The 23,235-nt window shown below is 38.0% G+C and overlaps 1 protein-coding gene across 3 annotated transcripts in view; it reads right to left on the bottom strand.

Moving 5' to 3' along the window:
* Positions 1 to 23,235, bottom strand: part of LOC146004418 (ectonucleoside triphosphate diphosphohydrolase 1-like) — a 143,284-nt gene that overhangs the window by 12,974 nt on the left and 107,075 nt on the right. For all 3 annotated transcript variants that reach the window (XM_083143267.1, XM_083143266.1, XM_083143268.1), the window contains exons 5-12: positions 21,284 to 21,401; positions 17,900 to 18,047; positions 15,089 to 15,254; positions 13,610 to 13,834; positions 8,289 to 8,426; positions 6,109 to 6,264; positions 4,210 to 4,342; positions 970 to 1,088 (exon numbers count right to left, since the gene is read on the bottom strand). In XM_083143267.1, the coding sequence (XP_082999393.1) occupies positions 970 to 1,088; positions 4,210 to 4,342; positions 6,109 to 6,264; positions 8,289 to 8,426; positions 13,610 to 13,834; positions 15,089 to 15,254; positions 17,900 to 18,047; positions 21,284 to 21,401 (1,203 nt within the window). The remainder of the gene's footprint in view (positions 1 to 969; positions 1,089 to 4,209; positions 4,343 to 6,108; positions 6,265 to 8,288; positions 8,427 to 13,609; positions 13,835 to 15,088; positions 15,255 to 17,899; positions 18,048 to 21,283; positions 21,402 to 23,235) is intronic.

Below are 23,235 nucleotides of genomic sequence, written 5' to 3'. Positions count from 1 at the left end.
GGGATAAAGGTGGTCACATCACCTCCAAAATGGTCGAAATCAAAGAATGTGTGGGGCCCTTCTCCAACACCTTCCTATATATGCACGGAGAACTTTACTTTTACCTCTTAATATCATCACTATTTCTAATCCTTATACATGACCAATACAAAATTATTCTTTAATTGATTCAGTGTGACTCAAGTGAAACCAACAGAAAATTGCACTTTGCAACTTATGTGCCTTTTCACTAACACCCTGAATATAAGGTTGAGTGTCCTCAAGATCAACTTAAAATTATTTTAAAAAATCATACTATTCGCATTCGTTATTAATTTTAGTGGATTATCCTACAAGCAAAGCATGACACAGGAAGAATTCATGAACACTATAGATTTGTTTCATGTGGAAGAAGTTTAAAAACAACTTACACATGCACAATTTCATAAACATGTATCAACAGGCTCTTTCACATCACCGGCTGAATACTGTCTTGTCTTATGTCCATCCGAAGTAGCTTCTCAGGAGAGCTCATTAAAGTTTGATTTATGTGGATCTGGAATACACTACAAAATTTGCACAAATATTTTTATCCCAGCGTCGAATAACATGGGTACCCAGGGGAAACCCTGGGGAGTAAAGGCGGTCAGGGGCGTGATGCTGATCACATCACCCCCACTCACGACCGGATCAAGAAAGTGTGGGGCGTTACCCCCACACCCCCTATACGCCTTCATGGCGTGGTGCTATGCACAGGGGAACACTTTACTTTACTTTTATTTTTATTACTGTTGATAATTAACAACACCTGACAACGAGATACGTTGATTTGGAACATGATGCATTAACATGTATGGAACATGATAACTTCATCACTCATTTCCAATGACAAATGGAGATACAACAAAACAGCTATCAGCTGGCGATATATTAAAATATGTCACCTACAACATACTACATGTGGAATAGAAAAATAATGAACATACTTACTGTTCCAGCATACTTCACACTCTTCCACATGTCATCCGAAAAATTATAGCCTTCAGCAAGAAGGATGTAGTGGTACATGCCTTGAAAACAGATGTTGCGCCGAAATTTCGGAGAGAATCCTAATGAAGAAAAAAACGCAGTTTTAAAATAATGTCGTGATTTATTGTTTGATATACCACCCATTCCATCGCTAGTGATATGACCAAAAAGCATCTTCAAAAACTGTAATATCTCTGCTGGCAAGCTTCTCTTCCTGGTTGCCCTCTTCCATTAACACTTCCACCCAAATCTGCCTGTCTGCTATTGTGTGACTCCCTCCCATCATACAACACACTGAGCAACCAAACCACAGCTGCACTTGCAAACACCATTCAGACAATGACCAGTCTATGGTCAAATCCATCTCTGGAAGATCCATGATTACTAACAATCCCAGCCCAGACAATAGCACTGTCAAAATGGACATATCAATCTCCCCAATCAATTTTGCCTCCTCTTTGATATCTACACCTACACCTGTAACCTCTAGGGATCGAAAATTTGATATCATGATATATCTTCACAGACGATAAGATACGATATTTTTTCCGCAGTGTGATATCGGCGACGTATTGTCTTCCAATAGCATGAAGATAGATCACTAACATGATATATATCGCTAAAATATTGTGACGACATATATTACCAAAATATCATGATGATATATCATCAGGTTGATATCACCTGGACTATACATTGCCCATCACTAGTAACCTCTGATGTCAATTTTTTCTTGGCATAAACCCTCTCCCTCCAGACCACAACCCCCAGTCTCCTCCATTTGTACTCCACCCCCTCTTACTCCCAAGATACCCCTCTCTGCCTACCAATGATCTTGAAAGGTGCATCACTACTGTAATTCCCACCACCTCTGACAGCTTATTCCTAGACGACCTTCACAATGGGGTGACCCAACTTTTGGCCATGAATTTAAGGGAGATTTCCAATATTTGGCATTGAATTTACAGATTTAGTCTAGACATATCTTGCACATTTTAACGGTGTGGAGTGACTCCAGCAGATGTTCATAGGATGGATAATATTAAAGCAAAGAATTAATTTTCATTTTACATAACATGCAGGTCACAATACAGAATAAAAATTCACAAATTGCATGTTTCTTAGTCCTGACAATTTGTTGTGACCATTGATGTCACTAATCAAAATTCCTGGACTTCCATGGCTTCTGCTTCATTGTTTCCTACCTTAACAACAGACCCAAACCCCACAATCCTAGCACCAATTCCCCCATCCTAACTTGCAATAACTTTACCTTTGAAGCCAACCATGACCTCCAGAACCATGGCAGTCATGGGCCCAAGAATGCAAACTTCTGCATGGACAAACTCGGACAAGAGCACCTGGATAAGCAACCCTCGAAACCACTCCACTTGCTCTTGACACATGGGGAACCTTCCATATCCATTTACCTACACCAACTCAAGACCTTCAGTTCCATCAAGTTCACCTGACCCAGAGCCGGCCCTAGGTGGTGGCAACTTGAGCACTCAGCCAAGACCCCATGCTAAATAAATATACAGTGAAACCTTGATTTTACGTTTGTCAGGGGACTAACCTGAAAAAAATTAAAATGCAGGAAAATATAAAATCGAGGAAAGTTTTATAACATCTTGCTATGTTGGGACCATCAAAGATGAAGGTATAATGCTGGTAAATGTAAAATCCGATGTGAAAAAAAATTATATTAAAACAATGTAAATTCACTAAGTGTCAAAATTGGTACCTTGACCCTCTGTGAAATATTTTGCATGGTATAAGAATATTTTGTTGTTTATGAAAGTTTTCAGTTGATTTTAGCTCGCGAAAATGTGTTATTGTGAAATAAAGTACGTCTGTTAGCTTAGCATGTTACTTTACGATGAAGAAGAACAGCCTGAAGGCTTTGCGCACGTGAATCTAACACCCAAAATTACATTCCACAACAGCAACTATAATTTTATGTAGTTAGGTTAGGATTGTTAGGTTTGGTATCAATAGTTATTATCGACATGTTTTTTCGCTACTTGAGTGTGCACACAAAGGGTTTTAATAATAAAAAGTGGCGAAAACACTCTGAAATGGCAGGTTTTTGCTTACGCTGGTCATACTTTGTGATCGAATATCTTTGTTATTTGCATTTTCCGCATGCTGGAACTAATTTTATATTACGCAAAACATTAAAATCTGTAGATTAATAAAAATGTCAACGTAATTCTCAAGGGGGTATGGTGGGTAAACGGTCCCTCAGAATTTAATGAAAATTAAAGAAAATAATTATGTTATTGGATATGATTAAATATTGCCACTGCTTCAGACTACGCAACAAAAAATCTGATAAAATTTTTATTATAGGTCCCGTAAATATTGTATTCTCCAGTCCCCGCACCCACCTACCTCCGGCCTTGCCTGGACCCAGCTCATCAATAAAATCACCTTTCTAGATACAGACATGCATATCAAGGACAGTCATTTGAAAACACCATCCACATCAAACCAACCAACCACATGCAGTACCTACACTTCTCCAGCTCTCACCCATTCCAATCTCAAATGTCTCTCAGACGACAGACAAAGCCTCAACCCTTCTTCCACCTCCCAATAGAAGTACGACATCTACCTGCACCAAGCATTGGTCAACGGTTGTTATCCCTGCTCCGTAGTCACTAAAGAAATATTCCAAGCTACCTCACACATCCCCTAATCACAGATTGCTATTTAGGTATGACAATGAAGGTATGCAAAATTATTAGGGCTGAGCTGATATTGATACCAGTGCTAGTGGTATAAAAAAGTATCACATGGAATTCATTTTCCAATACCAGCCGATACTCTTTTTGGCATTTTGGTCTTCCATGGGGTCCGCAAAATGCCACACAACACTTTCGTGAAGTCTAATTATCCGAACTTTCTATTTATTTTACACCAATTTTGCATGAAAAACTAGATGTTGTTGTTATATAACATCTATTCTAATATTCTGATGAAATTCTTGAATATTTTAAAACAGATTTCATGGTGAATTGATGCATATAATTGGAGAAGATTAATTATACACTAACATTGATGAATATTTTGAACAACTTTTATTTATTGCAATTTTCAAGATATCGGTATTGGTGGTAATCGGAAAGAGTATCGGCATCGGTATTGGTTCAAAATAGTATCGGCTCAGCCCGAAAATTATTACTAATATTATTTTACCTGGAAAGACTGTTCCGTTCAACTGCTTCCAATTTAGGTTGCATATTCTCATGACTTTTTGGAGGTAGTCATCTCTCGACTCTTTCCCTGTCACATTCAAGCCTGTAGCCAAGTAGGAAAATGTAGAGAATGCCTACAAGAGAATATTTGAAATAACACACAGCTAAACACGACTATTAACAGTAGGGAGTTACAGCAAGATTTAAGCAAAGTTTTGTCATCCATTTTTATGCTGATAGGAAAAATTGGGATTGGAAATACATTTCAAAATGGGATCTGAGTTTGGGATAGATGGGAGTAGTGAATGTTGATAACCACTTTCTTATGCTAATTGAATAAACTTGGCTGATGGATTGATTCAAAATTTTGTGTGCGTCAACACTTAGGCTTTTTTGTACCTGTCATTTATACGGGGTCCAGTATGTAATGACCCCGAGTTTGCCATTACTTCGTGCTTTTATATTATTATTATTATATCTTATATTATTATTTCATGCTTATTATAGTTGAACGTATTATACAGTTAATAATTCATATATATATTCATAAATATATTTATGCCTTCAGCCAATTTTCCAATATGGCCACCTTTATAATCGTTAACATTATACACTGATATATCTACAAGTATGAATAGCGGCAAATTTAAACAATTTATATAGATTCAAAATTAATAGTTTGATTTGCCTTTAAATGTTCTAAAGATTGTTGTAAGTTTCATTTTAATCAAGTTAGTGAAGCCTAAGTTAATAATTTCTGAGTTAAATTCTTTATATCTATTTGTTGTTTCATGTTTCTGGCAAACGCCGTTCGTTTCTCTTATATTTTGAAAGCCATTGTTGATTTATTTAAACTCTTGTGGTGTGAGAAGATCACGTGCTTTTCATTGCATTGTTGCCACCACATACCTAAATTCTCTGTGCCAGATTACTGTACATTTCTAATATATTACTGTTTGCTTTTATCAACTTCCTAGTATTAAAATGTTATTGTGTCTGGTAACACTGTGTAACTGGGGAGGTGTTATCGCCTTCCAGAAAAACGGTTAGCAGTTGCGCGGAGAGATTTGAAGTAGCAAGAGGTGATTCACGTTACGGGAAAGATAGGTTTACGCATCTCGTGCTGTACCGTTCGAAAGTATTTAATTGTAATTTTAGTCTTACATGATATACGTGCGTGTCTATAATAAACGTAAAGTTGAACATATTGCGGGTTTTCTTTATTTCGAAAGTGTATTTCGTACTTGTGGATACCTGCATCAGGAGGACAACCTCGTGGGTTGTCATTGGACTTCACCTGTGGATCCAAGGGGAAGGAATGCAGTATCTCAACCCGAACCCTGGGATTATCCAGCATGCTCTGCTGAGCTTATAATGTAAGTGTACTTGTGAAGTGCACCGCTACACGGGACGTAGCAAGTATCTTACCATAACTAAAATATGTAATACAACATAACTGTAATGTCGGAAGACTAAAGCTTTCTTACTTGGGTTAAAAACTGAGGCTGGACACTCAGCTCACATAAGGACAAAGTACAGGACAACACACACACAGTCTGACAGAGGATTATACTGGCCGTAGGTCCAGATACCAGAGCATCTTTAGTCTGCAAAATGCAGTCCAGGGTGTACTAAGTGGAAGTGAGGTTGACACGGGCCCATAGCTAGAATTGATCTCCAGGGAGGAGGGAAGGAGGCTCACAGGTTATCGGGGGAGGGGACTTGTAAACGAAGTCCATTTTTCAAAAGTTTAACAGTATTAAATGAACGTTAATTTATGTGTTAATTATTGTCACATTCATTTCCTTTTGGGGTGTTATCCAAATGTTGGTCAATGCATGAGAAAATCCATTAACTGAAAAACAATCGCATTCAACATTCTAAGTCATGTAATACTTACAAGGAAATCTGGAGACTTCTTTGACGGAATTGCTTTATTCTCAAAGCAGTCACCTTCTGTAAATACTGAACTGCAATAGGAGGAGTTAAACAGCTGTCGCACAAATGCTCTGCATTGTGTGGCATTACTGCTGCCAGCAAACGTGACACTTTTTACCTGAAACAAGAGAAAATGTTAAACAAAGGGGAGAAAAGATGATTGGTCACATGAATAAAACTGAGTACCTGCTTACTTCTCAAGTTTTTGGAGCATTTACTCCATTCCTAATGCATATAAAATACTGAGAACACCTACACCATCAATGAGCATGTGCTCTAAATTTGATACAAATAAAAAGAGCAAGTTCTTAGAAACCGAGCAGGTGCTTTCATACAGTCACAGACACTTCTGGGTTGAAATGATCCCAATGAAAGTCAACGGGATCGTTTCAGCCCAGAACTGTTCGTGACTGTACATTTGGCTGTACATGTGAGTCTATGGGTGTGCATCTCTCAAACAAAATAAAAATAATGTTAAAGATTTGGAAATCTTTATTACTCATAGGTATCCAGTTCTAAAGATACAAAATAACACAGAAGAATCTTATTAGATGACTTTGAAACAAAGTCAAATCAGGACTTTTAAATTTACAGGTATAACAATGTATGCTGGCGATACTACATACAGTAGTAAGTGGCTAGTGTGTGGTCCTATGTCCAGGCCAGCTCAGAGACCGTTAAAAAAGATGGCAAACAACAATGTTAGTGTGCATGGAACAGCATGTGGTAATGAAGTTTCTTATGAACAAAGGTGAAAAATCCTTGGAGATCTACAGAAGACTTCAAGCTCAGTATGGTGATGAGATGATTAACCTCAGTAAGACATTTCAATGGTGTAAACGATTCAAAGATGGCTGTACGTCTGTCAGTGATGATCCTGGTTGTGGGGATCACAGACCAGCATTCGTTCCTGTGAATATTCAGGGCATGGAACGCCTGATCCTGGATAATTGATGCATAACCTGTCATGAAATTGCACAAGAGATGAATCTTTTTGTGAGAACGGTGAATACAATCATTCACAGACATTTGCATTTTTGAAAAGTTAGCATATGCTGGGTACCAAGACAGCTTTCCAATTTTGACCAGCACAGAAGAATTGAAGTCTGCACTGAGTTAAAGGACCATTTTGGCAGAAAAGGCAAGGATTTTCTGGATTGGATAATAACATGTGATGAAACCTACGTACGTCATTTCACTACAGAAGCAAAACAACCTGAGTGATTTCCACATTTTTGGACCCTAAAATTGTCCCTCGAGGTCAGCATTTCAGCACTGATGATGAAGTGAAACAGGCTGTGCTTGGATGGTTCAGGCATACTGACAAATATTTCTATGCTGGAACTTTCCAGGAATTATTTAAATGCCGGGATAAGCGTATAAATGTAGCAGGGGAATATGTCAAAAAATAAAGGCAGAGTCCACTCCTTGAAATTTGATCTTTTATTTAGGAAACTCAAAAGTCCCAGTTTGACTTGAACGTCCCTAGACTTCATTAGTATACTGAAATCAAGTACTCACACATCCGCAAAACTTCAAAACCCTGTACACATAACAAAATAAAAATAATATTAATGACAATACATTTGGAAATATCCATTATTTATAGGTATCCAGTTCAAAAGTTACAAAATATCAAAAAATAAATGTACTTGATAACTTGGAAGCAACCTAATTACTTCAATATTACATTGAAATGAAGTACACACTAATCCACAAAACTGTTTTAAGTACTTTCAGTATAAAAATTTGCAACCATACCTCTCTTCTTCCAAAACATGAATAATTACTCCACATTTCCACTTTCTATTTACTTAATGTGGTCGTTAAGGAATGGATTTGATTTCATTTTGATGTGAATACTTCAGTACCTAGTTATGTAAACAAAAAAAAAAAGTGAAATATTTTAAGCAGTGTTGCAACTTTTGTGTGTTGTATATACTGTGTTTATGTGCATTTCATGTCTATTGCTTTTTTTTCATCTGCTAATGTTGCTAAAATGAGAGAGCTTTACCACCTTGCATGCTGTAATGAGAACTTTTATCCCATTAACATCTATTCTTATAGTCTTCATCAACATTTGCACTGAGAAATAAGACAGAAACATATGAACATTACATGCACTACATGGAGTAAACTTACCTGAGTAGAAAAATTATAAGCTCTGCTTGGTATGGTGCAAGGAGATGGAAATAACATATCGAGAGTTCTATTTGAAGAATATCCTATTGGGTCACATGGGCTTTCAATTGGCTGTTTCCCTTTCTCAGAAATTTGGTTCTACAAAATAAATTATACAATGTAATTAGATATATTTCACAAGTAGAACAATTACCGAACAAGTTTTCTTGTATGTACATATTGCTTGCATTGCAGAATAATTTCTTGTAGTCTACGGTTATTACAAGCATAAAAATACAGTTTTTCGTTGTGACATTTCAGGAGAACACATGCTCCATTCATCAGACATTTGTTTTTAGTTTGATTAATAATCACATTTTTTAAAAAAATATGAATCCCAAATATCATTATGCAATTCAAAATCATTGCTTTCACATAGATTCTTGATACTTTCCGTGACGATTTTGAATGCCTGATAATATTTGGGAACCATGATTTCTAAAAAAAATGTGATAATTTTTTTATCTGAAATAATAATAAAACAGACTGCTTATTTTACAGTTAAGTTGCTATATTACAACAATGTAACATTGACAACATCCACTGTATAACTGCCGGCCCCATGGCAGAGTGGTTAGCACATTGCGCTACGATGCCAGAGGTCCCGGGTTCAAATCCCGGCCTGAGTGTCCATTCATCAATTTCATCATGTCATCACTCATCTCATCTTCGCAAATTAGCCAAAAGTGGCACAAAAAGCAAAGTGAAGTAAAGCAAATTGATCGATCGATCCATTGTATAACTGATTCTTTTTGTTAAAAAATTTTAACCATTGTTATAACTGTATCTTTATTCAAACTTAAAACAAATGTCTGATGAAGGGAGCGTGTGATCTCCTGAAACGTCACAACGAAAAACTGTATTTTTATGCTTGTAATAACCATAAACTACAAGAGAAATAATTACTAAACAGTAACACAGTGTTCGATTATTTAAATGAAATGCATATGCTAAATTCATATTCTTTCCCTTTGTATTATATCTAATAAGGGATACTGTTACAAAACAACTGTATATCCTTTACTTCACAATAACGAATTCTGGCTACATGGTTTTATGAGAACTAAAAAACTAAAATATGCACACAAATTGAGACATGAGGAATAAACAATGAGTATAGGGACACACACTCGCATAATTAGTAGAAAGTGGGTAACATAATAATAAAATAAAACTATATGCAACCCCTTCCCCCTCTCGAAAAACCTAAGCATGCCACTGGGTGCTTTGATGGAATAACATGATGCTAACCTTTGTGGATGTATGCGGATCTGGATGAATAAACGACTGTCAACATTTTTTCTAGTCGCACAGCCCAAATTTTATTTACAAGATTTAACTATCGTTACTGAAGCAAACCCTCTGAGTGCTCAGCCACACTCACCCCGTTCAAAGTCCTTGCAAAACCACTTTGTTGTCTGAAGCAAGACTGACTAGCATCCCTGATTCTCAGCTCCCACCTCCTATCATCAGAGCCCTTTGTTGACCCCTCTTCTTCCACTTTCCTTGCGGAATTTCATAACTTTTACATCTGCAACCAACAACCGCCACCTTACAAGTAAAGAATGCCTTACCTGGCATAGCTCGCTGGTAACTATGGACTTTGTAAGGATAACTTTGGTTCAATGGCAAGTTATCAAGTCATCTGGTTCATACGAGTATATATAGAAATTGCTGGAAAATTTGAAGTTGGACTTCTGTTTTTGTTTTACTTGCATGCCTGCATTGGTGCTTTGTTTGTATCATATCTAATTAATACGAGGGGTGTCCCATAAGTAGCGAGCCTAACCTAGAAGGGAACAGGATGAAACCACAATAACAACCTATTTTTCTACATAGTCTCCCTGCAGGTCCACACACTTTTGCCAAAGCTTCTGCAGTGCTTTTATCCCGGTCTCATAAGAGCTTTCCTCAAGGCTTGCAAAATAGTCACCCATAGCACTGATGACGTCATCATCACACTGATAATGCACACCGCCCAAAGCATTTTTCAGGTTAGGGAAGAGATGAAAGTCTGATGGAGTAAGATCGGGTGAATAAAGAGGATGTTCCAACAATTCAAACCCACATTCACGGATGGTTACCATCGCAACAAGCAATGTGTGAACACGTGCATTGTTGTGATGCAGAATCACCCCTTTAGAGAGCTTTCCCCGTCACTTAGTCTTCAAAACATCCCGTAATTGCCTCACCAGGGAAGCATAATGCTCTCTGATCATGGTGTTTCCCTTTTGGAGATGATCAACCAACAAAAAAACCTTAGAGTCCAGAAGACTGTCTTCATCACATTCCCGGCAGAGGGACCGGACTTTGCCTTCTTTGGGGTGGGGGAGCTGGGGTGTTTCCACTGTTTTTATACCTGTTTTGGCTCTTTCTCTACATTTTCTTGTGTCACCATCTCCACTAGCCTGCCTAGACGAGGGTCATCTTCCACACTCACTCTCCCCCGCTTAAATTTGGCTACCCATCTCTTCACTGTGGCAGAGAATGGAGCATACTCTCCTAATGTTGTCACCATATCCTCATGGATTTCTTTGGGACTCAACCTCTTTTACAACAGATACTTGATCACTGCTCGTATCTCTTCTCTCTTCATTTTTCTGACGTATACACTTACAAAGAATTGCTATTTCAAATCCTCAAATTATTTTCAGATTGAACTATGGGAACCCTATCAGGCTCACTACTTATGAGACACCCCTCGTATATAATAAATCATCCTCATCCTTCGCCATTTCCTGCCTCTGGCTGGGTCGGCATAGAACTCAAGCCTCTCCATTTCTTCCTGGTCTTCCACCACTCCTCTCTTTCCACGGTGTTCCAATCTTGTCCTCTTCTCCTAACATTCTCCACTATCTGCTCTTTCCGCCGACATCTTGGTCTCCTCCTTTGCCTTTTACCCACTCCTTGTGCATTGTAAGCTCTCACTGGTAGTCTTTCTGCATCCATCCTCTTCATGTGTCCGAACCATCTCATCTGTGCCTGATCTATTCTGTCCTGAAGCTTCACCACCCCCACTGTCTGGCGGATCTCCTCATTCCTTATTCTATCCCTTCTAGTCTTCCCCAATACTTCTTAAAAATTTCATCTTCACTGCCTGTATCTTGCTTTTGTCTCTCTGTCATTGTTAAAGTCTCTGCTCCGTACGTAACTATTGGCACATAGTATGTGTTGTATATTACCTTCTTGCATTTCATAGGTACATCCCTGTTCCATATTACTCTGAATGCTTTGATATAGTCCACCACCCATTTGTCCTCTTCAGTTCCTCATCTATTCTTCCACTTCTCTCAATTATGCTGCCTCGATATTTGAAGATCTCCACTACCCTCAACTCGGTTCATTTCTGGCTCTGTTTCTTGTTGTTATTAGCACCTCGCTCCTTTCTGCACTGAATTTCATTCCTGCTCTTCTGATTTCCTCATTCCAACTATCAACCTGTCTCTGTACTTCTTCCCTGTTTCCCCTAATTACTAAGTCATCAGCAAAGAACAGGGCCTTCATCTCTTCCTCTCCTATCTTCTTTCCCACCTCTTCATTAATTGCATCCATTGTAATTATGAAGAGCAGTGGGGAAAGAGCACTTCCTTGTTTTAGTTCATTACTTATACTGAATCACTCTGTTCTTCTCACTGGTGTCTTCACACAGCTCTGGTTGGCCTTGTATGTGCTCTGCACTTTGCACACTATCTCTTCCTCAACTCTTTTCTGTCTTAGAGTCTTCCAAATCTTTGTTCTGTCCATGCTATTGTATGCTATAGGAATTATCTTCTGGAGTCAACTTACCAGTACTGAAAACAGGGAAAGACAATAAATTGAAACCTTTCTTGATGTAAATTTGTAGGACAAACACTGACTGACTTTTCTGTATTTTGAGTATTTTTGCAATGTGCGTGTTCATGCTCTACGTGCATTTTTTTTTTCATTTTTTCTTACAGTGTATATGTGTCTTTTTGTTTCTCTTCCCTTCTTTTTTTGTGTTATTTTTTCCTTTTCTTTCGTATTTTGATGTTTTCAGTTTTGATGTATTTCGCAAACTGGTAGCTATTCAAATCAATTTGTAAAATGTAAAGTAGAGATGGTTAAGTGGAAGAAAAGGCTTGTGCCTTAACTTCGCCATCCAAAACAATAAATAAATAATCAAATCATTTTCATACTCGTAGTGCCTTTCCTGTAATTGTCTTATGGTGAATATAATAATAAATATATACAGGGTGTCCATAAATTATCTTTACAACTTTAGACTTGAATAACTTGAAAACTATAGTAGATAATGACAAACGGTTTTCAACATTTGACAAGAAAACTCGAAGTTTTTTTGTTTTCCAGGTGATGCAGATTTGACGAAAAATGTGGATGCCACAGGAAAAAGCTGAGTGTGTAGCCTAGATTATAGAGACGAAGTCCGATACCCAAGTGCCTGAAGCAGCTGCACCTTGTAAGCATACAGACGTAATCTCTTATGCAAGACTTTGTGCACTGTTGCTAGTGGCATTGCCAACTCTCTGGCCGCCGTTCGCACTGATTTTGTCGGACTCCTTGCAAACACCTGCCTCGCCCTGTCCACGTTGGCGTCTGACACAGAAGGCTGAACCGCCCCCTGTTTATGGAGAACACTACCTGTTTCCATGAATGACGTATGCCAAGCCCGAATGGTGGGTCGGGACGGTGGTTCCCTTCCATACTGTGTCCGAAAGTTTCGTTGCACTTGCGTATCAGACTTCGTCTCTATAAACCAGGCTACACACTGAGCTTCTTCCTGTGGCGTCCACATTTTTCGTCAAATCTGCGTCACCTGGAAAATAAAAAAAACTTTATGAGTTTTCTTGTCACATGTTGAAAACCGTTTGTCATTATCTAGTATAGTTTTCAAGTTATTCAAGTCTAAAGTTGTAAAGATAATTTATGGACACCCTGTACAATAAATAATAATAGTTATGGTAAACCAGCTCATATTTTTGGAATACGCCACTCCTTTGGTTTTTTTGGCCAAGCTATACATGCCCTCACAACACACACACAAGATGACACAGATACTGAAAATACACTTTCCCAATTATTAGTTTGAATATACACCTGTGAGGAGAGAGAATTGTATTGTTTACATGGTAAAAAGAAAAAAACATCAATCGCACAACTAACTCTTCAATCAGAAACCAATGACACTGATCAACAATTAGGTTCTAATAATCCTCTTAATCTTTGAAAACATTTATTTCACAAAGACTCCAGTGGTGAAACATATATTAAAACCTGTAATATTACTTTTGCGAAATACTTACATCAACCAAGAGCAGGATGTAATACCGCCGCTGGATTTCTTTTACTCCGTAACACAGGTAACTCCTGGTGTAAACGTGGTACTTTGTGCCATAAAGCTGCAACATGTGGACATCGGTAGCATTCATGTCTTCATCGGACACCTCAAATGAAATCTGTGTGGAAGCGCCTCCAAGGTCTAGGGCTCCGAATGTACTCCTATTATTTCCAGCAGGAACAGAAGGCATCTGTATATACAATCAATAGTAATTAGGGCCGGGTCAAATACCGATGTATCTGCATCAGAAAGTAATGGTGTGGAATTTATTTACAGATATCATCCGATACTTTTTCTGGCATTCTGGTCTTTCACGGGGTCTGCAAAAATGCCAGGTGACATTTCAGTAATCTAATTATCCTTGAAAGTATGCAAAATTTAAAGTTTCCTTTTATTTTGCACGAATTTTGTGTGAGAAAATCTGGTTTTGCGATTACATAGCATGTATTTTAATATTCTGAAAATCTTGAATATTTTAAAGCAGCAAAACTCTTGGTAAATTGATGCATATAACTAATGTGGAACACTTACATACTAATGTGTGGGTTGGAGATTTAATAGTGGCAACACTGCTTTATACGCCATGAAATGGAACTGGTGCTTCTCACTTATATCACACGTTAGTTTGATACCTAACCTATGTCACAGTAAATGAACTCTTCCTTTCAACACTAGGTGCATGCGCAGTGATGAGAGGAGAAGAGTATCGTTGGAGTTAGCAGTCTAAACTTGTGTAGTCAGAACCCCACGAATGTGAAAGTTGTGGTGATTCTCGTGTACGACTGTGATGGTGTTATCTTAACATACTGTACCTCAAGATCAGACCATAGAGGCGACACTTACTGCTGAATCCTTCCATCATTTTCCAGGACAAAGCTTGGGTGCATGTAGCGCAACCTGTGGCTGATTTGTTAGCTCGATGAGGCTCTACCAGCCCCTGTAACTTTGGTTTGATCCCTAAGATGAAGGAACCACTTCATAGCTTCTGAACTGTACCAGACATTCTTCAGGCAATAGACTGCTGCATTCAAAATATTAACAGAATAGGTGCTGCTACAGGTATACTACGACGCCGGCAACAGGTTGTACACAATGCTGGCGACTACATTGAAGGGCTGTAAAAATTTCACATAGGTATCTCTTTTTTATCCTTTGTAAATAAATATTTGCCATTATTAAATCTCCAAACTACTTATCAATCAATAACTTGAGCAACTTATAATTATTACAATTTTCAAGCATTGATATCACTGGTGAAGTGGTTATCACAGCACGTTACAATGCCAGAGTTCCCAGGTTCAAATCCCAGCTTGAGCATCGGTTCTCTTTGTGACATTTCATCAATTTCATTGTATCAACACTCACCCTCATCGTCGTGATTAGCCAAAAATGGCAGAAAAGTAATGCTAAATAACAAAAATTAAATGAAATCAATATCACTAACCTTTTTGAGAGATCCGAGGAGGTAGTTGGAAGAAATCCACCCTGAAAGCCCTTCCTCTTGTCCTGTAATGATTTTCACATTGCTGTCGGAGAAGTTAAGAGCAGTCTTGTTGAACAGGCCCCTTACTTCATTCAGAATTTTAACTACGTCCCTCTCATGCTGGAGCCTAGGAAGCAAAGCAATGAGACATGTTTGTTGGTGTCATTTTCAAATAAATAACGTGATCTCACCTTACAGCATTTACATTTTCTATCCCATATACATATGAGGGCCTCCCCAGTCTGACAATTAAGTAATGAGACTGATTTTATATTGTCCCATGTGTGCATTCTATCTGTGAAGTAATGCGTTCACAATGTAGTGTGGGCCATAATCCACATCCTGGCAACACCTAATGAACTTGCGATGGGCATGCTGGGAATTATGTCGCTGTGTCGTGAAGGAGGTGCAAGGGTGTCGTCATGTAATAGCTATGGAGCAGCGAGTGAACATCAAGTTTCATGAAAGAGATTCTGAAAACTGCTTGTGGAAATAAACATTTCTTGAATTCTATTGTTGTGGAGGACAAACCAGACAACCCGACAAATCGCAGGATAGAAGTTCCTAAATTTACCAAGAGGGAAGAAAATGCAGGTGAAGACAATATTGTGGTTTTTAGGACAGCAAAGGCTTTATTCATAATGTATTTGTTCCAGAGGATGGAAATGTAATTGGCTGTTGCTATCGTAGTGCTCCATATGATTATGAAAGAGAACTGACCCTATCCGAGCTCAGTCTCCTGAGGGGGCAGTTGATTCCTGCTCCACGATAATGCAAGGTGCCAGCGAACAGTGGTTGTCTAGGTATTCCTAGCTGAAATTATGCACTTTTGATGAACACAGGACCATCCAACAGGTTGTGACGTCCAATCTTCAAATGTCGTATCGATCGTTCGCCAACCATCCCAATTGCTGTATTGATGCAGGATGGATGTACTTTGAGTAATAAACAGGCAATGTTCAATTATTTTATTTCCTTTTCACAATATAAAATCAGTCTCATTACTTAATTGTTGGACTGTGTAGTTCATAATGCTGCCACCTTGTAATCAATGGGTTCCAGGTTCGATTCATCAGTTCAAATCCACTTTTAACTCTTGGTCATTCTCGATTAGCCTATCAGAGCATAAAGTGGGCTCTAAAAATAGTTCTTTCAAGAACATGTGTACATTTATCAAGAAATATATATTTTTTAAAAAGTTAGGAAGTTAAGAAATACAGTATTATCTAGAATGTGCAATTTTTAGGCCCATCCAAAGTGCTTAAAGTGTATGAAAATTTTATAGCATTTTGATACACTGGGACAAAAAAAATGAAATATATAATATAATATATAAAACAGGAAATTGTAAAATCCAGAACAATGCATAATGCATAATGTTTAATTACAATAAATACTTGAAAATGCAAATAAATTAAATAACCTAGTAAGGAAAGCAACTGATATGTATAGACTACTTGTACAGAAATCATTGTATGCTTAATGTACTTTTAAACTGAATGGTACATTATTTGGTACTGGCAATAAACTAGACATTAATGAGAATGATCATTCATACACTCTCTCTCTCTCCGGAATCTGTGGAGCAAACGCTGCACATAACGGAAGAGAAGGGGAGCAAGCGAGTTGGCAGAGCAAAGCAGTGTAAGCTGCTGCAAACAGCTGGTAGCTGCATTCACTTCTCCTCTGACATATTAATTGGCGAGCCCTTACGAGTCACTACTTGCACAGAGCCTTGATTTGGCATGCTTGCTCCAGAGTGTCCCAGGACAGAGTGTAGTAAATTTGCATGCTGATCGCAATGTAAAATCCTCAAACACTACATAATTCCATTACAGTGGGAACGAAAGTACTTGCTCAAGTATATATGTATGGTGGTTACGCAGAGAGGCAATTTATCCTATTCCACTTGTTTATTTTTCATGCAATTTATGGATTATCTATGTAAATGTTTCTAACAAACTACCGCTCTAGCCTTCTTAAATCCAAAGGTTTATGGCTTCAGCAACAAAAGCCTTCCATCTGTCCCTATCCTGGGCAAGATCAATCCAATCTTTTCCATCCTTATCAATCTCCTCCAGGTCCATCTCAACATTATCCCTCCATCATCGTCTTCCTACAGGTCTCTTACCATCATGTAAGTGTTTCGGTTTAGAGAAATTCAGAAAAATACAATGTTTATTCATCCCATCTGTGGTGAACAATAGTGGGGGGGGGGGATGCCTTCCCCAATAATGTAGGAAAACATGTATGATATTGGTGTATTATACATAATTGTTCCTCCATGAAAATTTTTCAGGTAACAACTCATGTGATCAAACACTAATCAGCTTAGTTGATTACTGTTTTTCACTCATGAGCATCATTGTGTGAATTTTGTATTTTTCTTATTTTTATGTAGCTTTTATATTTGGTTCGACCAATTATGATTCCATCGTTTCTAATCATTGTTCATATCTCATTAAGTGGTAGAGCAGCCACAGGCTGAACTTCACCCATGAATAAAGAATTTCTAATCTCTAATAATTTTCAATATATTTACGAAAAAAGTTATTCTTCTGTTATATATTAGTGGAAGTTAAGTATGGAGGCATGGGCTGAAACAGCCATATATATTTTGTTGTTGTCATGGTTACTTGTTGTTGACTTCATATACATGTGTTATGGAGTTAAATATAGAAATGTATATAAAGAACACAATAAGTAACAATGAGATGGTCAATTCATTACTACTTTAAGAACAAATAACAAAGTATTTTCTTTATGACTTACTCAAGCAGTCTCATTCCAGCTGTAGCAGCTAAAAACAATGGGCTGTTGGATTTCACCTTTTCAGGAACTTCCGACACTCCCTTCTTTAAGCATCCACCCAAGTAATTAGTTACATTGTTTTGCTTTCTTTCAAGATTGGCTATGCCTCCTAAAAAATTAATACGCAGTTAAGTTTAGAAATTTACATGGGTCTGTTTGTGAACATACAAAAATTAAACATATCAAAAAATTATTATGAATTTAAGACACTGAAATGCTCATGTGAAACTGAAAACTACAACAAAATATCATGAAATTTTCTTGACAAAGATTTTATGGCCATCTTTTCTCGAAAAATGAGAACTTGAATGCAGACATCACCAGTGAGGAAGGAAGTATATATACCTGACATACACTTCTGCTCATCTAAATAATCGGAGATAACACTTACTATGTATTTTCAATAAATTAGTTTAGAGATTTGAGCACAGTTAAGACGTACTTAGGAACCATGACCAATGAAGGATAATACTGGGTGTTTCAATAAATTTGATATCATTTCGTAATCTAATAACGTTACCAATTCTCGTGCAAATGATCTGAAAATTTAACAGTAGGTTAACACCTCAAAAGTCAATGTTCGCATTTGACGCAAAGAACATCCCTGTGCCACACTCGAGCAAATGAGACTCACCAAAAGTGACTGTCGTCTGTGCCATCTCCAAGAATCATCTTCATGGCTCGTTTTTCTTTGCGGGAAATGTGACCGGCGATGATTATCTGCAAATGCTTCAGACCTGGCTCATGAATACACTCATTGCAAACGAACATGAACACTTAATTTTGCAACGGGACAGGGTGCCACCTCACTGGAAGCTCACTGTGTGGGCATATCTCAATGAGACACTGCCAGGGTGATGGATCGGGACTGCTAGCGATCTCCTCCCCTCCCTCCCTCTCGTCTCTCTCTCGTAAGATAATGTGCTTTTGAAATGGCCACCAAGTTCACCTGATCCCTTGTTAATTTTTGTCTGGGGCTATGTGAAGAGCCTCATCACTGTCCCCACTCTTCCTAGATCTAGAGGAACTCCAGCAGAGAATCATCACCGCACTGGAGACTGTTACCACAGACATACTGCAGCGTGCTTGGCAGGAGATGGACAACCGACTTGACGTGTGCTTTATCATAGATGGTGCGGTGCACATATATTGTATCTACCAATATAAGTTGGCAACCCTGTCGGAATGCAGGTGCGCATGCGCAGAAGTTTCCCATGCTTAGGCAGCTGCAAGTCTCGCAATTAGTCTGCCATGGAACATTGGCCGGTTCAGACACGAATCGTGGCAGTAGAAGCATTCATCCGAACAGGCCCCATTCAGGAGACGCAGTAGGTACTGCACTGGGAAGCATCAGGGTGCCAGAGAATCCACCTCCTTCGACCTGAAGACTTCTGTTTCTGCACGCTGCCATTGGTTCTCTATTGTGTGACCCATCATATCATGTTGTGACGCTCTGGCACTGGTTAATGGCGACTCACATTGGGCCTTTGTCGTAGTGTCTCCTGCGCCTCCTGAATGGGACACATTCGGATGAACGCCTCTACTGCCACGATTTGTGTCTGAACCGGCCAACGTTCCATGGCAGACTAATTGCAAGACTTGCAGCTGCCTAAGCATGGGAAACTTCTGTGCATGTGCACCTGCATTCCGACAGGGTTGCCAACTTATATTGGTAGATACAATATGCACCACCCTATAGTTACTGAGATATTTACATCTGTAATGATATCAAATTTTTTGAAACACACTATACTTCATCCACTTGCTCCCAACCAACCAAAATTCTGTAGCAACAGTATGGCTAGAATATTGGGTTACACAGTTTAGCACCTGGATCTTCATTAACATTAACTTATGAACAAAGAAATCCGTACATACATATGGAGCCAAATATGGCAAAATATCTAGGTAAACATGTAAAAATATGTTCTAGATAGCTATGTTATATTTTTAAATATAAAACTAAGTGTGTTTATTTGACAAACAGTGGATGTGTGCAGATGATTATAATATATTGCATTTTGCAAACATCCACACATTATTTAACAATGAAAAACCATTCCACTGCCCATTTTAATGGAAGTCAGATGAGAGGTATTGAAGCAACTTTTGTGAGAAAGTGGTTAAGTTTCTAGTTTGAACTGTGGGTAAGGAATGAACCTGTTTGTTTCCTCGTCTATTTCATCACTTCATTTAATATTCATCCAAGAAATTAGCATAGAGATGTAGAAAACCAAAGTACAAGATGGTGAATCTTCTTCACTGAGCTCTGTTAAACACAGATGGGTTTATATTTTTATGTCAATATCTGCTGACCCTGCACCAGTATCAGATAAGCCTTAAGATGACATATTATTGAAAAAAATGCATGACCCCTAAAATATAATTACAAGATCCCAAAAGATGTAATTTTGTGCAAAGCCAGTACAAATATGAAGAATCGACTGAAATATGTAAAAATATATAAAATAAAAATTGATATCAGAGTCTTACTTGTATAACAGCATGTCTACAACACAATAAAAATAAAATTTACTGACTTTGTCAGGTTTTCCAGCTATTACAGCAAATGAGCAAGTGTGAAAATGTCCACTATAATTAGTTAACATTAACACTTAGAATTGCACATATAACCAATATTAGAACAGTAAATAAAATTCTTTAATATAAAGTCTCTACTTTCAATTAAAGGTAATAAACAGTGTGTCAAACTGAGGTTTTTCTGTCAAGAAGTGGAATTGTAAAAGGGTTTCAGTGATTGCAGACTGGTGGTCTGTAGTAGGTACGGAAACATGCAAAAAAGAGGAACTGAACATCTCTGTTATACAAAACCATTATACAATATTTTCGACTCTTGAGGTATTATTTTGAATATGAAAATAAAGATATTCAATAAGGATAAGCTTGAATTAAGAAGAGAAAAACTATTGTATCTTTCATGAAGAATATTTTTGTGGGCAAATCCATGCACCGAATCTATTGCAAAAGAGCAAATCCACACACACCGATTAAGAGGATTTTTTTGTTGCTACCAGAGACAAAAAGGAAAAAAAAATATTTAAAGTTTCTTATAATGATATTCAATAAGTATTATGTCAAGAGAATAAATAAATGTTTAGGCTACTTCACTGTTGTGCAGGATCACAAATTTAATGTATTACAGTTTTATGTATTTAAACATTTCTTTACTTGTCAGTCTATGTTATTATTATGTACAAACTGTTGTAAAAAACATCAAGCTACTTTCGGTACTCTGATCTCTTACATAAAACAACAAATACATAAACATTACACTTTAATTGTATGTTTACAAGGTGAATATAAGGTTATAAAAATAACAATTACCATCCATATCACAGCTATCCACTTGCTTCACAACTCCTGTCCCCAACCACTTGTCGGCCTCCCAGGAATAAACAAGCATCTGTGTGTGGGTTGATCCTGCATCAAATACAATACCATACTGCAAAATACAGTAAAGGAGAAAGTGAGTCATTTAATGATTATTAGGAAGAGAATAAACAGCATTGTACTTGTATTTTTCTTATGCAACTTGTGGTTAATCACGACCATGAGTTTTAAGTCCTCTCTTATGAACATATAGGCTAATTGGGACTTGATCTACAGTTTAAAGTGGGATCCGAACCACTATGTGCCTCCACCGGGTATCAAACCTGGGATCCCTTGATTGCAACCGGACAGCGTTACAACTATGCCACTGGGGAGGCCAATCACAACAATGAGGATGAAAGTATATTCAGAAAGAAACATTCCCCATTCCACAGCTCGAATAACATTTTACAATATTTTTTAAAAACTGCAAAAAAAAAAAAGTCTACATACATGGAAATACCCTATATTTTCAAGTCAATCCACTAAATGTTAACAATATATTCACTGTGCATTCCCCCCATGCTATGATGGCACATAGGGTGCAGTGGTAAGACCCCACCCACATTGTCCATCTCAGCCACAGCTATTCAATGATTCGGAAAACGCCACCTCAAATTACCCACCCAGAGACTCCAAACCTAGACTCCCATGCATCAGGATCGGAAGAGAGGGTCGGAACCGACCAGTTAACTGGGGTGTAAGGGTGACCCATTCTTAAAATACACAAATGTCAACCTGACTTCTACATAGTAGACCTTGGACTGCATTTTGCAGACTAACGTCTGGATTAATGGACAGTACTATAATCCTTTATGGGACCTGTTTTGTGGACTATCCATTTGCGTTTGTGATTGTCCATTCATCCATTTCACCTTATCACCATTCATCCTCATCTTAGGGATTACCCAAAAATGGCAGAAAAGCAAAGTAAAATAAATCAAATCAATGAAACAAACCAACTGGTTAACCACCTAAGGTTCTGAAAACGACATCTCATTCTCAATCTTGTTAAACATTTGAAGAACTGGATAAAATCTGAGAAAATTAGCTGCCGAAAGCTGATTTATAAAACGACTGAATAAAGAATGGGTAAATATTTCGTGAGATTTCACCGTAAACACAATTTTTATGCCGAGACAGTTGAAGATAGTTATCAAGCCAAAGGGGTATGCCACAAAGTATTAATATGTTTTTATTTGCAGTATATTCGCTATTTATGTTTTATGTTACTCAGGATGTCCGATTGATTGATTGATTTTGTGTTTTAAGTCCACTTTATGCACAGTATGGCTAATCGGGACTGGACCTACAGTTTAAAGTGGGATCTGAACCACTTGTGCCTCCACCAGTTATCAAACCTGGAACCCCTTTATAAGGTAACGGCACAGCCACTGCGCAATCGGGGAGGCCTTCAGGATGTCCGAATATTTGATTTGTCATTCAGCATCACTTCACTCAGGATGTCCGAATATTTGATTTGTTATTTACAGTCACTTTTCTGTCATTTTTTCAAAGCACGACGATGAGGATGGGTGATGAAATTGATGAAGGGACACTCACAAATAACGCCCAGGCCAGAATTCGAACCCGGGACCCCGTAGCACGCTGTACTAACCACTCCGCCACGGAGGTCGGCTAGGGGTGTCCGAATATGAAAGTAGCTCTGATATCAGGAATAACGTTGTTACATGTATTTTCTTACTTTAAATTGTATTCTTCATTACTGTTTCAAGACCCTAATATGGAATCTCTGAAGCGAACGAACGTAAACAAGTCTCTGTGCAAGTAGCGACTCGAGTGGGCTCGACCAATGAACACGCGAAAGGGGAATAAAGTGCAGCCGTTTGTAGCAGCGCACACTGTTTTGCTCCACCAACTTGCTTTCTCCTCTTTACTATGTAAAC

This window comes from Lepisma saccharinum, chromosome 21, assembly GCF_977018435.1.
Source record: "Lepisma saccharinum chromosome 21, izLepSacc3.1, whole genome shotgun sequence".
Lineage (NCBI taxonomy): Eukaryota > Metazoa > Arthropoda > Insecta > Zygentoma > Lepismatidae > Lepisma > Lepisma saccharinum.
The sequence above is the reverse complement of the archived record's forward strand: the minus strand, read 5'-3'. Positions and strand labels throughout refer to the sequence as shown.